At 37.7% G+C, this 17856-nt stretch overlaps 1 protein-coding gene across 3 annotated transcripts in view; it reads left to right on the top strand.

The window, feature by feature from the left end:
* LOC110462103 (multidrug and toxin extrusion protein 1-like) overlaps positions 1 to 17856 on the top strand; it is a 56843-nt gene that overhangs the window by 11019 nt on the left and 27968 nt on the right. For all 3 annotated transcript variants that reach the window (XM_021515933.1, XM_021515935.1, XM_021515934.1), the window contains exons 2-7: positions 6468 to 6569; positions 9610 to 9678; positions 14386 to 14434; positions 15212 to 15311; positions 16380 to 16422; positions 17052 to 17096. In XM_021515933.1, coding sequence (XP_021371608.1) covers positions 6468 to 6569; positions 9610 to 9678; positions 14386 to 14434; positions 15212 to 15311; positions 16380 to 16422; positions 17052 to 17096 — 408 coding nt within the window. The remainder of the gene's footprint in view (positions 1 to 6467; positions 6570 to 9609; positions 9679 to 14385; positions 14435 to 15211; positions 15312 to 16379; positions 16423 to 17051; positions 17097 to 17856) is intronic.

The raw sequence follows: 17856 nt of genomic DNA, 5'->3' as shown, positions 1-17856 counted from the left end.
ACTCTTGTTGCCTGCGCAAGCTACGCCGAATAGAGAATAACAAGTGATCAAGCGTCTGGTTGAACGAGACTAAGTGTCAAGTGACGAATGTTATAAACGGGAGCTGTGTAAAACTAGCTTTGCGCAAGCACAGTTTCGTATTTTCAACAGAAAGTATAACTAACACCAATATAAAATTTTATCAATAAGTTTATTTGATATATTTGAATATTAATTATTATATTAACGCATCCATTTTTAAAGATTGGTGTTAGGAAGCACACATTAATATATACTAAAATGGTTGGAATAATCCAGAGTAATTAACTTTTCCGAAAGAAACTCGAGTGTTCCGAAAAGCCATTGGGAACTTGAAAATCTTCAAATGACGATTGGTTTTGTTGGCCTAAAAGAAAAATGTTCAGAAATAGTTCTTATTGGTGAGAATAACTGTCATTTATTAATCTATTGCACGTCATTTTCAACCAGAATTTTTATCACACAGGGGAGCATATAATGTAACTGGACTTTCCCCCCAACGTTTGAAGCAGATTCCAAGAGAAATATTCAGTTTACTGATGCATGTTCTTAAAATGTGGGCTCAATACTCAAAAACTTGTGGATAAGTATTGTATAACTCTTTTTAATAATAATATCTAGGATAAATGTTTCAGGGCAAAAACCAATATATTGTTTTTGATACAGAACACATTCTGTTTGAAAATCAACTGTTTTAAACATTTTTTTAATATATAGCACTGACACCTTATTAGGAGTGAAACGATTCACCGCGATTATGGTGAACCGCGATTACTTGCTCCCGATTCGATTCTCGATTCACAACTCTGATATTTCGATTCGATTCTTACAAATTCGGTCCGTGTTTGACTTTACATTTAGACGCACTCCTAGTCCTGTTAAAACGCAGATTTTGATTGGCCAACACACTTTGCGTAGGCCAATCAAATTGCGCGTTGCTGTTACTGCAAACTACTGCAAACATGGAGTACGAGTTAGCCGACCCGCCCGCATCATATAAATCTCCCGTGTGGAAACACTTTGGGTTTCCAATCGTCGACGGAAAAACGGAAAAAAATGTCACTATTTGCAAGATATGTTATTTAAAGATGTCATACAAAGCTGGCTCGACGACAGCAATGAACGCACATCTAAAACGTAAACACAATGTGGACTGTGATAAAGCTGCTTCGGTCAGTTCGGAGTCTTCCGCTAACAACGATCGTCGGTCTGAACAAAAACCAGAACATGTTGATATGCTCATTTTCCTAGCAAAAAACTTTGTAGTTTAAATGCATATGTGTTTACTCTTTATTGCTTTAAGTGAAGTTATCACATTATAGTAATTCCAGTTGAACTTTCAAGAATTGTTCAAAAACTTGTGCATATTGATTCATTTCTAGTCAAGGATCTATCTGGTCAAAAGATTATGTGTGTTAAGTTTTTGTGATACATTTCTTTCAATATGTCAGAAGTAGACAAAGACTTAATTGTTTACAGTGCTCTGATGCATGACTGCAATGTTTATATGATTTTGCAATAAACTTGCAACTTGTAAAAGTAATTTTACCTATTTACAAAGTGGTTTTTTTCTGACTTCTCATCTAAATTAGTAAATATGTTTGAAAATCATGTATTTCTTGGATGCTAATAATCGAATCGAAATTAATCGAATCGGAAGTCACAAATCAAGATTCGAATCGAATCGAGATATACCCGAATCGTTGCATCCCTACACCTTATCCATATTGATATGAAATATTTGAAATTTGAATATTTCTATAGTGCATAACTCCATAACCTACAACCTATAGGGACATGTCAAATACTACCAGGTACACATTTATATATACAATGGAAGATATTATATATAATAAATGGGCATCACAGTATATATATATATATTGCTGTACACTTAATTAGCATGTGACATGTCCCTGTAACCAACATCTAATTATAGGCAAGTAGAGGGATTATTATTGGAAGCTAATATCAACACATCCAACTAATACAGTACTTTAAAACAAGAGCCCCATGGGCCTAACAGGTCACGTGAGTTGTAATGCAATTGTTATTTGTTGTTGTGATATGTTGGGACCCAAGGGGTTGTGAAATTCCCATTTTGATTAATCACATCAGGATATTTCCATCTATGAGGAGGTTTTCATCATATCTGGGTCTGAAGTAGACAATTATTGTTTTAGCTATTTTGACCCCTTTTGGCTCCGCCCCTCATGCCCTTAGCGTGCACATGATGACAACTCCAACCAAGTATGAATTTGTTACTACTGAAAATGGATAAAATGTATCTTGAAAAATATCATTTCCATAAACTATAGCAAAATGTATCGCCTCCACAGGAGTAAATGGGCGACAATTGATAAAAAAAAAACTTAAACATCAGAGATACACCTCATATACATAGAGGTTACACAACGAGTGGTTGTTGAATATGGTATTTATTTCACTCGAGTAAGTTAATTTTTAAAAGTTACAAAAGACACGAGCTTTAGCGAGTGCCTTTCTGTAACTTTTGAAAATTATCTAACGAGAGTGAAATAAATACCATACTCAACAATCACGAGTCGTGTGATCTGTTTCTACCACAACCTCAGTCGGAAACAGCTGTAAAAAGTCACTCATTAATATTCAAAAATGCCTTTTTGTTTTACAAATTTAATCATTTTCAAAATTAATGTTTCGGCAATAACTTTGTAAAAAAGTAAATATATGAAAGACTTTAAATATTGAGAGTATGCAATATTGCATTAAGTAATATAAATTAACCACGGACTATATGCGCGTAAGCATATCGTACGAAGTCTGCCTCCCGCCAAGTGATGAAGACGAGCTAATCGCTATAAATGTCCAAAACCATAGGCCTGGGAAGTTTCTTTGTGAGGTTCTATGGTTGACGTTTATAGTGAGAGATCTTGTTTTAATCTTGAATGTGGGTGTCATACAAAGTATGTCAGATTTCTTTGAAACATCTTCACCAAGTCCATGATCTGTCCTTACACTATTCTTGTTACTGCTATTTCTTGAGAAGTTCAGGGGGATATTTCCCAAACTGTATGCGTCTGTTCCCCTTGGTCCCTAGTTGTCCATAGTCGATTTTGGGACTGATTGAAAAAACAAAATGGCCGACAGACGGCCATCTTGGAAATAAACATTCCTAAGAAATTACTCTGTTGGTATTTCCAATATGTTATTTGTGGTGTCTTCTTTGTCCCTAGTTATACATGTTAAGTTTTATGACTGTTCAGATGAACAAAAGTACAGTAAAATTTGTCAGCACATTATGTCCTTTAAATACGAGGAAAAGGGGAAAGAAGAGAAAAGATCGATCTTTCATGGAGCCAGTAAAGCTTTTTCAGTGGTAGGCGCAAATGTCGGTCTGGGATCTCTTGTACATCCTATTTTTTCGAAACTTCTCTGATGTATCCAGCACAAAATGAAGTTGTCCACATAGCTGATGTTTTTAATAGGCATATGTTAATGGCAGTGGTGTGCATATGTCTGAACATAGAACATTGTCCATAACAACTCCTATAATTCTCAACGAAACATTTAGATTGATGTACTTAGTCAGCACATAATGAAGCACCTGGGTTTACTTTTTCGATCCGTTTTATTGCATGGCCTGCATGTGTTCTATTTATCTGCTTATTTTAATGGGTAATGCCTCTTTAAACAAGTACTGGCAGAAGGGTTGGGTTTGATGATGGGCGAGGGGTATTAGCCTTCTCATGCCATCCTTGCAACAGTTCTAGTGTAAACGTATTGTCTATAACTTCATTTGGTTACGCTCCAAATGCCAGGAAGTTAGGAAAAATTCACAGTCATAAACAATACCGTTACTGATTTTTGTCTATCCATTGACAGAGCTGACCTATTGAATGATACTGATGGTATTGAGGAACTCCTTCTGACCTCACAAATTACATTGACACTCCCATCAGACACTTCAAAACACGTCATCAAAATGGAACTGACCATGAAGTTGTATGTAATTTATGTTCAGTATAAAAAGATGGAAAGCTTCCAAATGGCAAATTACAATACACAAACTCTCTTCATTGTTGAATCAATATATCAGATATTTATAGGACAGCTGTTTTCTTTTTAGCAAGTGACGTTACTCAAATAAACAAAACAAAAATCCAACAGCTCGTTCGTAATAGGAAAGAAAGAAGTGGAAAGAAGAGGTGCCCCAGCTGGGATCAAACCCACAACCCCAGGTTCTGGAGGCCAACCCTCTACCACTGAGCTAAAGGGACTTGTCCTGTCACCTGACTGACAGAACCACTTTTTGTACATAGTACATATACCACCCAGATCTTTCACACTACTTTTGCATTAAATCAGGGCAATGGGCGTCTTTACATAACTCAGGTGACCGTTAAGGCCAATGGGCATCTTGTTACATAACTCAGGTGACCGTTAAGGCCAATGGGCCTCTGGTTACATAACTCAGATGAACGTTAAGGCCAATGGGCCTCTGGTTACATAACTCAGGTGACCGTTAAGGCCAATGGGCATCTTGTTACATAACTCAGGTGACAGTTAAGGCCAATAGGCATATTGTTACATAACGCAGGTGACCGTTAAGGCCAATGGGCATCTGGTTACATAACTCAGGTGACCGTTAAGGCCAATGGGCATCTTGTTACATAACTCAGGTGACCGTTAAGGCCAATGGGCATCTTGTTACATAACTCAGGTGACCGTTAATGCCAATGGGCATCTGGTTACATAACTCAGGTGACCGTTAAGGCCAATGGGCATCTTGTTACATAACTCAGGTGACCGTTAAGGCCAATGGGCCTCTGGTTACATAACTCAGGTGACAGTTGAGGCCAATGGGCATCTTGTTACATAACTCAGATGACCGTTAATGCCCATGGGCATCTGGTTACATAACTCAGGTGACCGTTAATGCCCATGGGCATCTTGTTACATAACTCAGGTGACCGTTAAGGCCAATGGGCATCTTGTTACATAACTCAGATGACCGTTAATGCCCATGGGCATCTGGTTACATAACTCAGGTGCCCGTTAAGGCCAATGGGCATCTTGTTACATAACTCAGGTGACCGTTTAGGCCAATGGACCCCTGGTTACATAACTCAGGTGACCGTATAGGCCAATGGGCATCTTGTTACATAACTCAGGTGACCGTTAAGGCCAATTGGCCTTTTGGTACATAACTCAGGTGACCGTTAAGGCCAATGGGCATCTTGTTACATATCTCAGGTGACCGTTCAGGGCAATGGGCGTCTTTACATAACTCAGGTGACCGTTAAGGCCAATGGACATCTTGGTACATATCTCAGGTGACCGTTAAGGGCAATTGGCCTTTTGGTACATAACTCAGGGGACCGGTAAGGACAATTGGCCTTTTGGTACATAACTCAGGGGACCGGTAAGGACAATTGGCCTTTTGGTACATAACTAAGGTGACCGTTAAGGCCAATTGGCATTTTGGTACATAACTCAGGTGACCGTTAAGGCCAATTGGCCTTTTGGTACATAACTCAGGTGACCGTTAAGGCCAATGGGCATCTTGTTACATAACTCAGGTGACCGTTCAGGCCAATGGGCATCTTGTTACATTTCGAAGATGCATCATAATTGTCGTTTTACACAATAAATGCCACAAATATTGATTATGTGATTATAAGGATCTTACACTCGTTTCAATTCCTTTTGAAATGTATGAAACTCGTCTCGATTTATTTTTATTTTTAACTCGCCAGAGGCTCGCTTAATTGAAAAATTCTTAGTCTCGTTTCATAAATTTCATATGAAATGGAAACTCATGTAAGATCCTATACGTATCGAGCAGATCTGTTATAGGATACCATGGAATTTCCTCTTGAGCTTCGTGAAAATAGAGATAATCTAATGTACAGTAAAATCTTGTTATATTTCCGCCGTTTGTCCTATCATATTGAAGCACGACATCGAGGTAACGTATGTAGAAATCCTTAAGAAAAAAGAAAAAAGGACTTTCAAATACGTTGGCGGTAAGTGAGGTAACAATGACACTAATGTCACTATATCAAGCTTTTACTGTACTTATGAAATACACTGATGTCACTATATCAAGCTTTTACTGTACTTATGAAATACACTAATGTCGTACAGCATATATATTTAACGGTCGAACGTTTCATATCTTCAGAGTACATTATATACAGTTCTGTGATCGCACAACGCAGTATCTAATTATTGTGTACCTTTCAAATATGTCATTCTACTACCGAACACTTCAATCCGCACTTTATCAGTCTAAGAAAATGTAAGTTTCATAGCTTTAGCGATGCATTTGTGGAAGCCGATTACTTAATTTTGTCCGATCTGTGTAGATGCTGACCGTAAACAAATATGTTGTTGATTTTTGGAGCCAACCTTTATCAATGAATTGCCTACATTTGTTTTAGTAACTGTGTCTTATTGTTCAACAGGTAGTAACACAGCTGCTGCAGTACCTAGTACTGCTGGTCAGCCTTATATTCTGCGGTCACCTCGGCAAGGAGACGCTGGACGGCGTGGCACTGGCTTCCACGGTAAGTAGCCCGCAGTCGACAAGCTTCTTAATCTAAGATAGGCAGACGATGCATATATTCGACATTATTTTGAAATGCTCGATCGTCGACAGAGATAATTACATAGATTCTAAGTTGTCATCACAAGTGTGTTGATATTAACATGAACTTTATTTTGTATCCTATTCTAGATGCTATTGTTCTAGAATACAAAGTCTTTTCACAGTCTCACGTTGTCATTTTTCCAAGGGGTTTTTTGATGTATAAGGGGTTTGTTGTAAAATGAGACGGAGACAACGATGATAATGATGACGACAACATCAACAAGTAACTGCAGAACAAAAGAAAACCTTTAGGTTCGTGGAAAGAAAACGCCTGATGTATCCAAATGCATGTCGTTAAAGGAGAATAAAGTGTGGGCCCCTGTAGAATCGAGCGTTTGCTTCTGTGTCTGATGGTAAGGGGACATTGAACAAAGCACAAATAGATCTGCTGCCCTCATTGCAACATTTTATATTTTATATTTTATATTTTAATATTTAATATTTTATATTTTCTCTCTTACTTTCTAACAACCATATTGGTGTTAAATGTTCTCCCAAGTGAGGAAGCTAATGGGTTCTATTTCCATACCGAAGTCTTTATAAATAGTAGTTGTTTACGTTCAGCGTTTATGGTAAAGGCAACAACTGCTTTACCCGTGGTCAGTATTTTGTGACCGGGTGGACAACTGTACTGGGTGTCTTTAGCACGGTACATGTTTCAGTGGGTAGCATTGTAAAGACGGCAACAGACACACCAACATACCCTGCCTCTAGCACACTTACATTTATGCACACATACAGAACACACATGTAGACACGTCCTGAGATGACATGTAGACACGTCCTGAGATGACATGTAGACGTCCTGAGATGACATGTAGACACGTCATGAGATGACATTTAGACACGTCCTGAGATGACATGTAGACACGTCCTGAGATGACATGTAGACACGTCCTGAGATGACCTTAGCTGTCAATAGGACGTTAAACCTTATCCAACTAAACTACGACTCGTTTGCTTTTGAGCAATACAAAAAGCAAAACATAATAGGTCGGCTAGAAGAAATACGCGTTAAGTTCTCATTTAAAATAAACAAAACAAAAAACAAAAACGAAAAACTTTGAAACTTTAATGTTATTAAAACATGTTTGCAATGCAAATTTAAACTGATGGCTGCACATACAAATAAGCACACAAACTGTGGATATCTACATCTCCCACTCTTCACAGGTGTGTCTGCCGTTTTCGCCGGGGAATATCAGCTTGTCACCACCTAGGGGGAGATAATCTCGTGCAGAATGGCACGCTCTAAGGCATAACAAAAGTATGACGTTACATCAACAGTAGCAGACAATGGAAGATAACTCTAGTTTTTCTGGAAAAAACCCATGAAATCACCGCTTGTCGGCGGATTTATGAGTTAAACAATCATCCCTTACCTTGAGAGTGTGTCAAATGAATCACCAATTCTCGGGATGATATTCTCAAATGTCTCACCCTCGGCAAAACCTCGGGTAAGACAATCAAGAATGCCATCCCTTGGGTTGGAGATTTCTCTGTCACACCCTCAAGGAAGGGGTATATTCTATTATTGACCTTATTGATACTTCGCTCATTAAGTTACCAAAGGCCTGATAGGATCGAGTTTTTTTTCTACGTCATTTGTGAAACAGATATGATTTCACCAGTAAAGTATGCTTTGCCGTGGTTGCTGGTTGTACAAAATGTTATATTTTTGATTTTATGTTTCAGAAACAATTGCTACATATACATCAACCAGACATACAGTACACACGTACTCTCACATGCAGACAAAGGCAAGGGTTTCCAAATCATCATCATCATCATCACACACACGCAATGACTGTTATCATCATCATAACACTCTATGTACTACTTGGTGTATATTTTATTATCACTGGAGATGTATGTCTTGTTTTCACATGACGTACATATTTCGTTTTCACTGGAGATGTATGTCTTGTTTTCTCTGGAGATGTATGTCTTGTTTTCACTGGAGATGTATGTCTTGTTTACACACGACGTACATATTTCGTTTTCACTGGAGATGTATGTCTTGTTTTCATTGGAGATGTATGTCTTGTTTACACACGACGTACATATTTCGTTTTCCCTGGAGATGTATGTCTTGTTTTCACTGTAGATGTATGTCTTGTTTTCACTGGAGATGGATGTCTTGTTTTCACTGGAGATGTATGTCTTATTTTCACTGGAGATGTATGTCTTGTGTTCACTGGAGATGTATGTCTTGTTTTCTCTGGAGATGTATATCTTGTTTTCACTGGAGATGTATCTCTTGTTTTCACTGGAGATGTATGTCTTGTGTTCACTGGAGATGTATGTCTTGTTTTCATTGGAGATGTATGTCTTGTTTACACACGACGTACATATTTCGTTTTCCCTGGAGATGTATGTCTTGTTTTCACTGGAGATGTATGTCTTGTTTTTACTGGAGATGTATGTCTTGTTTTCACACGAGGTATATATCTTGTTTTCACTGGAGATGTATGTCTTATTTTCACTGGAGATGTATGTCTTGTTTTCATTGGAGATGTATGTCTTGTTTTTACTGGAGATGTATGTCTTGTTTTCACACGAGGTATATATCTTGTTTTCACTGGAGATGTATGTCCTGTGTTCACACGAGGTATATATCTTGTTTTCACTGGAGATGTATGTCTTGTTTTCACTGGAGATGAACGTCTTGTTTTCACTGGGGATGTATGTCTTGTTTTCACTGGAGATGTATGTCTCGTTTTCACATGAGGTATATATCTTGTTTTCACTGGAAATGTATGTCTTGTTTTCACTGGAGATGTATGTCTTGTTTTCGCTCGAAGTCTATGTTTTTAGTTCGGATTGAAAATGATTCCCTTGATCCTTGTGTAAACGATCGATGCTTAACGCTTATTTAATGATAATATTTATATACCACCAAAAGTTATTATAACATGCAATTCTATCCTTAATTATGTAAATGGTTTTCTCTACAGCTCATCAACGTGACTGGAAATTCCGTAATGATGGGTTTAGGCTCAGCCTGTGACACGCTATTCTCACAGGTAAATGTAATGTGTGCATTTCCAGACGTTTACCTGTGTGTCATGTCTTACATATATATTATACCAATATGCTAAGTTGTATACAAATAAATATGCAGGCACGTCTCGTTATCCAGCCACCACTTATCCAGTAATTCTACAATCCAGCCACCACTTATCCAGTTAGTCTACAATCCAACCACCACTTATCCAGATATTCTACAATCCAGCCACCACTTATCCAATTATTCTACAATCCAGCCACCCCTTATCCAGTTAGTCTACAATCCAACCACCAATTATCCAGTTAGTCTACAATCCAGCCATTACTTATCCAGTAATTCTACAATCCAGCCACAACTTATCCAGCTAGTCTACAATCCAGCCACCACTTATCCAATTATTCTACAATCCAGCCACCCCTTATCCAGTTATTCTACAATCCACCCACCACTTGTCTAGTTAGTATACAATCCAGCCACCACTTATCCAGTTGGTCTACAATCCAGCCACCACTTATCCAATTATTCTACAATCCAGCCACCACTTATCCAATTATTCTACAATCCAGCCACCCCTTATCCAGTTATTCTACAATCCACCCACCCCTTATCCAGTTATTCCACAATCCAACCACCACATATCCAGTTATTCTACAATCCATCCACGACTTATCCAGTTATTCTACAATCTAGCCGCCACTTATCCAGTTATTCTACAATCCACCCGCCACTTATCCAGTTATTCCACAATCCAGCCACCACATATCCAGTTAGTCTGCAATCCAGCCACCCCTTATCCAGTTATTCTACAATCCACCCGCCACTTATCCAGTTATTCCACAATCCAACCACCACATATCCATTTAGTCTACAATCCAGCCACCACTTGTCTAGTTAGTATCCAATCCAGCCACCACTTATCCAGTTGGTCTACAATCCAGCCACCACTTATCCAATTATTCTACAATCCAGCCACCCCTTATCCAGTTATTCTACAATCCACCCACCCCTTATCCAGTTATTCCACAATCCAACCGCCACGTACCCAGTTAGTCTACAATCCAGCCACCACTTATCCAGTAAGTCTACAATCCAGCCCCCACTTATCCAGTTAGTCTACAATCCAGTCACCACTCATCCAGTTATTCTACAATCCAGCAACCAGCTAAGTTGTATACAAATAAATATGCAGGCGCGTCTCGTTATCCAGCCACCACTTATCCAGTAATTCTACAATCCAGCCACCAGTTATCCAGTTAGTCTACAATCCAGCCACAACTTATCCAGTTATTCTACAATCCACCCACCCCTTATCCAGTTATTCCACAATCCAACCGCCACGTACCCAGTTAGTCTACAATCCAGCCACCACCAATCCAGTTATTCACAATCCAGCACCACCTATAATCCAGCCACCACTTATCCAGTTAGTCTACAATCCAGCCACCACTTCTCCAGTTATTCTACAATCCAGCCACGATTTATCCAGTTATTCTACAATCCAGCCACCACTTATCCAGTTAGTCTACAATCCAGCCACCACTTATCCAGTTATTCTACGAGCCACCACTTATCCAGTTAGTCTATAATCCAGCCACCACTTATCCAGTTATACTACAATCCAGCCACCACTTATCAAGTTAGTCTACAATCCAGTCACCACTTATCCAGTTATTCTACAATCCAGCAACCACTTATCCAGTTAGTCTACAATCCAGCCACAACTTATCCAGTTAGTCTACAATCCAGCCACCACTTCTCCAGTTATTCTACAATCCAGCCACCACTTATCCAGTTATTCTACGATCCAGCCACCACTTATCCAGTTAGTCTACAATCCAGTCACCACTTATCAAGTTATTCTACAATCCAGTCACCACATATCCAGTCATTCTACGAGCCACCACTTATCCAGTTAGTCTACAATCCAGCCACCACTTATCCAGTTATTCTACAATCTTGCCACTACTTATCCAGCTAGTCTATAATCCAGCCACCACTTATCCAGTTATACTACAATCCAGCCACCACTTATCAAGTTAGTCTACAATCCAGCCACCACTCATCCAGTTATTCTACAATCCAGCCACCACTTATCCAGTTAGTCTACAATCCAGCCACCACTTATTCAGTTATTCTACAATCCAGTCACCACTTATCAAGTTATTCTACAATCCAGTCACCACTTATCCAGTTATTCTACAATCCAGCAACCACTTATCCAGTTAGTCTACAATCCAGCCACCACCAATCCAGTTATTCACAATCCAGCACCACTTATCCAGTCAGTTTACAATCCAGCCACCACTTATCCAGTTAGTCTACAATCCAGCCACCACCAATCCAGTTATTCACAATCCAACCACCACATATCCAGTTAGTCTACAATCCAGCCACCACCAATCCAGTTATTCACAATCCAACCACCACATATCCAGTTATTCTACAATCCAACCACCACTTATCCAGTTATTCCACAATCCCCCCTCCACTTTACCAGTTATTCCACAATCCAACAACCACATATCCAGTTATTCTACAATCCACCCCCCACTTATCCAGTTATTCCACAATCCCCCCTCCACTTTACCAGTTATTCCACAATCCAACCTCCACATATCCAGTTAGTCTACAATCCAGTCACCACTCATCCAGTTATTCTACAATCCAACCTCCACTTATCCAGTAAGTCTACAATCCAGCCATCACTTATCCAGTTAGTCTACAACCCAGCCACCACCAACCCAGTTATTCACAATCCAGCACCACATATCCAGTCAGTTTATAATCCAGCCACCACTTATCCAGTCAGTCTACAATCCAGCCACCACTTCTCCAGTTATTCTACCATCCAGCCACGATTTATCCAGTTATTCTACAATCCAACCACCACTTACCCAGTAAGTCTACAATCCAGCCCCCACTTATCCAGTTAATCTACAATCCAGCCACCACTTCTCCAGTTATTCTACCATCCAGCCACGATTTATCCAGTTATTCTACAATCCAACCACCACTTAGCCAGTAAGTCTACAACCCAGCCACCACTTACCCAGTTAGTCTACAATCCAACCACCACCTATCCAGTTAGTCTACAATCCACCCACCACTTATCCAGTAAGTCTACAATCCAGCCACCACATATCCAGTTAGTCTACAATCCAACCACCACTTACCCAGTAAGTCTACAATCCAGCCACCACTTCTCCAGTTATTCTACCATCCAGCCACGATTTATCCAGTTATTCTACAATCTAGCAACCGCTTATTCAGTTATTCTACAATCGAGCCACCACTTATCAAGTTAGTCTACAATTATTCTACAATCCAGCCACCCCTTATCCAGTTATTCTACAATCCACCCCCCACTTATCCAGTTATTCTACAATCCAGCCGCCACTTATCCAGTTATTCCACAATCCCCCCTCCACTTTACCAGTTATTCCACAATCCAACCTCCACATATCCAGTTAGTCTACAATCCAGTCACCACTCATCCAGTTATTCTACAATCCACCCCCCACTTATCCAGTTATTCCACAATCCAACCACCACATATCCAGTTATTCTGCAATCCTAGAAATCTTGGTAATCCGGCTGTATTATAATCCAGACAATTGTGTTTTGATCGAACGAGACTCGATTATCTTCTGAAAATGATACAGATGAAATATCTACTGAAATGTAGGTGGATAGATTGTGTACTGAAAAGTGCAAGAGTTTTAATTGTCTACTGAAAACGAATGTTTGTAGAATATCCTAGGTTACTGGATTACTTATTGGGAACGAGGTTGGCAAGATTATTTTCTGGTTAACGAGGGGAGCTGGATTATCGAGGCTCTGTAATCACAACCAGTAAGATTTACATTATGCAATATTTAATTTTCGTAGATTGTTCATATAACCGATATGATAGGAGTGTGTTGGTTACAGCGTACACCATATTGTAAGTTTCTGTTAGGGTAAAACATTACAAGTGACAAACGCATTTATTGTACTTCTATATCATCTTACCTCACTAACGCTCAATTTTGTTAATTAAAACTAGTCTTTGTATTGATAATTAAAACCTGTCTAAAAGACCATCAAAGGGAGGAAGAAAAATGGTCCGTTACACAGAGGTGGTCTTACATTGTAATAGATGGATAGCCTATATAGATATGATGTCACTGTATGAAAAGTATCATTTGGGGTTTTCTTTGAATGATAGCTAAAAACAGGTGATATATAAAGCCATGTGGTATAAATAGACATGTTATCTTTTTAGACAGGTGGTATATATCGACATGTGGTCTTTATATGCAGGTGGTCTTTATATACAGGGGTATATAAAGACAGGTGGTATATATATATATATATATATATCCCCCCTGCCTATTATATACTTCCTGTCTATAAAGATACATGTCCACACATATATATATATATACCACCTGCCTAATATATACTCCCTGTCTATATAGATACATGTCTATATATATATATATATATATGTATACATGTATCTTTATAGACAGGGAGTATATAATAGACAGGGGGTATATATATATATATATATGTAGACATGTATCTTTATAGACAGGTGGTATATACTGATAGGTGGTCTTTATAGACAGGTGGTTTGAAGACAGCTTTTACTTTAACTACAATGGCTGTATGAGTGAGCGTATGTGACGGGTCACTAAAGTTCTACTCCAGATTTTTACCTTATCACTGTTTTTTTCAGACTTTTGGCAGCTCAAACAAGTTTCGGGTGGGAAATATTCTACAGAGAAGTATGTTTTAACTACTCTAATATTCTACAGAGAAGTAGGATTTAACTGCTCTAATATTCTACAGAGAAGTAGGTGTTAACTACTCTATTATTCTACAGAGAAGTAGGTGTTAACTACTCTAATATTCTACAGAGAAGTAGGATTTAACTGCTCTAATATTTTACAGAAAAGTAGGCTTCAACTGTTCTATTATTCTACAGAGAAGTAGGTTTTTTTAACTGATCTAATATTCTACAGAGAAGTAGATGTTAACTGATCTAATATTCTACAGAGAAGTAGGTGTTAACTACTCTATTATTCTACAGAGAAGTAGGTGTTAACTGATCTAATATTCTACAGAGAAGTAGGATTTAACTGCTCTAATATTCGAAAGAGACTGATTTAATACGTGTTTTTCATTAATTTATATCATTTTGAGATGTTTGCATATTGTTGTCGTGCATTTAGAAATTAAAGTAATTATATAAAAAAAAAAGAGATTGATTAGAACTCAATGTTGTAGTCTTTTGACAGACGCTAACATGCCATTCCGACAATATTTATTCGAAAAGTCATACAGGAATATAAAGCGGTCATTGGTCATTTCGCAAATTACGCTTTTGATTATTTCGATATTTATAAATATTTTAAGTGCCATTATAATCTATTGTAATTTGACGCCATTATTTCGTACTCGGCCCGTTATCAGGTTAATAAAGTTACGCTTATGCTAGCCATTGAAATGGAGACGTTTATGGATATAGTATGCAGAGATATATTCCGGGTTTTGTATTTCAGGTCTGATCATCATGTTACTGTGTAGTTTACCGTGCTGTGCTATTCTGATGAACACAGAGCATCTCCTTATCTTACTAGGACAAAACCCATTCGTTGCGAGGTAAAACACAAATACATTTTTTGTTGATGTCAAATTTTCCAAATATTTTGAAAAGTTTAGGTCCTTTGAAACACATAGATTTTGAGATTACCTCTTGAACATTGGCTATCAAGGAGACCTTACATATTTTCGTCTCATTTTGTTGCGAATCGAAAATTAAACTTAACAAAGAAACATTTGTTGTATTATCACACGAAGATCATTCATGTAAGGAAATATCTCATGTTCCCTTGAGGTTTCAGAAAATACCCAAAACAAATATAAAAGTAACTTGATTTAAAATCGAATATTTAAGTATTACTTGCTTACTAAATAATTACTCCAGCTTGCCTCCAGTTTTATTCCTTATGTTCCAAACCAATGTTTATATTAATAGTTCATTATCTGTATTGTTTGAAATGTACCTCCAGGGAGAGGGCTTAAATAGGCTTTGCTTGTTGTTCATTCCCTTTAAATCTGATTGATTTAATGTTAAATTTTGAAATGAAAAATAAATGAGTAACAGACGATTATATGAACCCGTATATCAAACATTTTAGGTTTTCAGATAGGCGCATAGTATCATAAAACAATTAATTTTGTTTTATATGTCATTCCGTTTCCTTTGAGAATTTGGATTCTCGAAATTTATAATACAAACGATGTACTTCCGTTTTAAACACATGTACGTTCACTGTTCCCCATCAATTCTTATTATGTAAGTACAAATTAGGGTAAATAATACTCACTTAACCGATTATTGATATGAAAATAAACAGTACTCATCTAATATTTGACATTCATATACTTCAGGGGTTTTGTGCATCTCCCGTTCTGCTATAGTAATGTATTACCAATATGAATTTCCACCTTTTTTCGACCCATGCATCACAGATAAATCCTACAGGAACGAAACATCTCTATTGTGCAGTATTATTTGTTTATGTTGGCATACTGTATCAATTACCACATTTCATAGGTGCGTGTAACTGTCTTATGTTCCTCTTAGAACGTCTTACATAAAATAGCAATAAAAGTTGAATAAATGTTTTTTTTTCAAACGACTGAATGATTTTTTTTAAATTTCAGACTAGGAGGGAAATATGCTATTGTGTATATAGCGGCATTACCGGTAAGTATTTAACATAACGTAATAGTAATACAGAACCAAAGCAATTTCATTAATAATGTAAACAAACAGTAAATAAATTGTATCGTCTTATAAAACCATTCTTTCTTGCACAATTTGATATTAAAGATGTGTGCCTATAAGGGTCATTTGAGCGAAGTAATTGTTTTCCCTATTTCTATATAACTTTTACAATTGTTTCTTTTTCAGCGTATTTATTGACTGCCAATTTATAGGACATTTTGTATATCCTTTTAGAGGTGCAGAAATGCCATAATCAGAATGTATCAGGAATAATGTCTACTAATTAGAATTTGAATAAAGCCGCAGTCAGGGGTAACAGCTAGGTTGTACAATTGTGTGATGATGCATCCAAGGAACACAGGGGGCGTACATGTGTTCAAATCGTTTGCCTCATTCCTACCAGGGTGTTAGGCAAAATAAGGGAAACAACAATCATGAAGCATGTTCAGTTGCTGTTTGTTAGGACCTGTTATATTACGTGCTGCTCGGAGTCAAAGGAACCATCCACAGACGCTTATCTAAAGATATCAAAAGAAACCAGATGGACTATTGAATGTATCTGTGCCACTTGATTTATATTGTAAGTTGCTCATTTTTTATCATTACAGGGTCAAATAATTGCTATCATTTTAGCGAAGTATCTTCAAGCACAGGTAGGTTCACGTAAACGCAGTTGTAATTTACATACTGTCAAATCTGCTTTAGGAACTTAAGCAACCCTCCCATTTAGAGACGTCAAATGTTTAATGAAACACAGAAGCAATGTAGGGAGCACACTATGTTGTTACATGATTTATCCCTCGTGGACTTTCGTTACTTTAACAACATTTGATTTTGTAGACGACGTTTTACGGCTTACATGTTAAGGTATATGAGAGTGTGTTTCTAATGTGTTACTTTCCATTGTCACTGTTGAAAAATAGGGTTTAGGCAAAAGACCAGTAAAAGAGGCTTTTATAATCGACAGAGGCAAAATGCTATATTTTTAAATCAGTGTCAGGTAGTTGATCATGTTATGAGAGCCGAATAGAATATATATATATCACCCAAACCTTGAAGTCGTTCCGGACTGTAATTACCATTATCTAATAAAACTAAAACGATCAAAAATAAAAACAAAGAATACCCGATGGGACAGCGCTATTGAGTAAATTGTGTGTTGCTAGGTTCTTATATATAACTCTTAACAGTGACAGGTTTTCTTCAGACCTATATCATCACTCTTTATTTTCATCTAACAAAGCTCTCACTGTTTTCATACCAGCTATTTCATGAAATCAAAACATATTTGTTGAGTGGCATAAAAATGGTAGATGACAGAACTATTTCGACATTTACAGAGCATTGTGATGACAGAACTATTTCGACATTTACAGAGCATTGTGATGACAGAACTATTTCGACATTTACAGA

The sequence above is a fragment of the Mizuhopecten yessoensis genome, unplaced genomic scaffold (genome assembly GCF_002113885.1).
Source record: "Mizuhopecten yessoensis strain PY_sf001 unplaced genomic scaffold, ASM211388v2 scaffold10747, whole genome shotgun sequence".
NCBI classification, from domain to species: Eukaryota; Metazoa; Mollusca; class Bivalvia; order Pectinida; family Pectinidae; genus Mizuhopecten; species Mizuhopecten yessoensis.
This window is presented reverse-complemented; position numbering and strand designations above follow the sequence as displayed.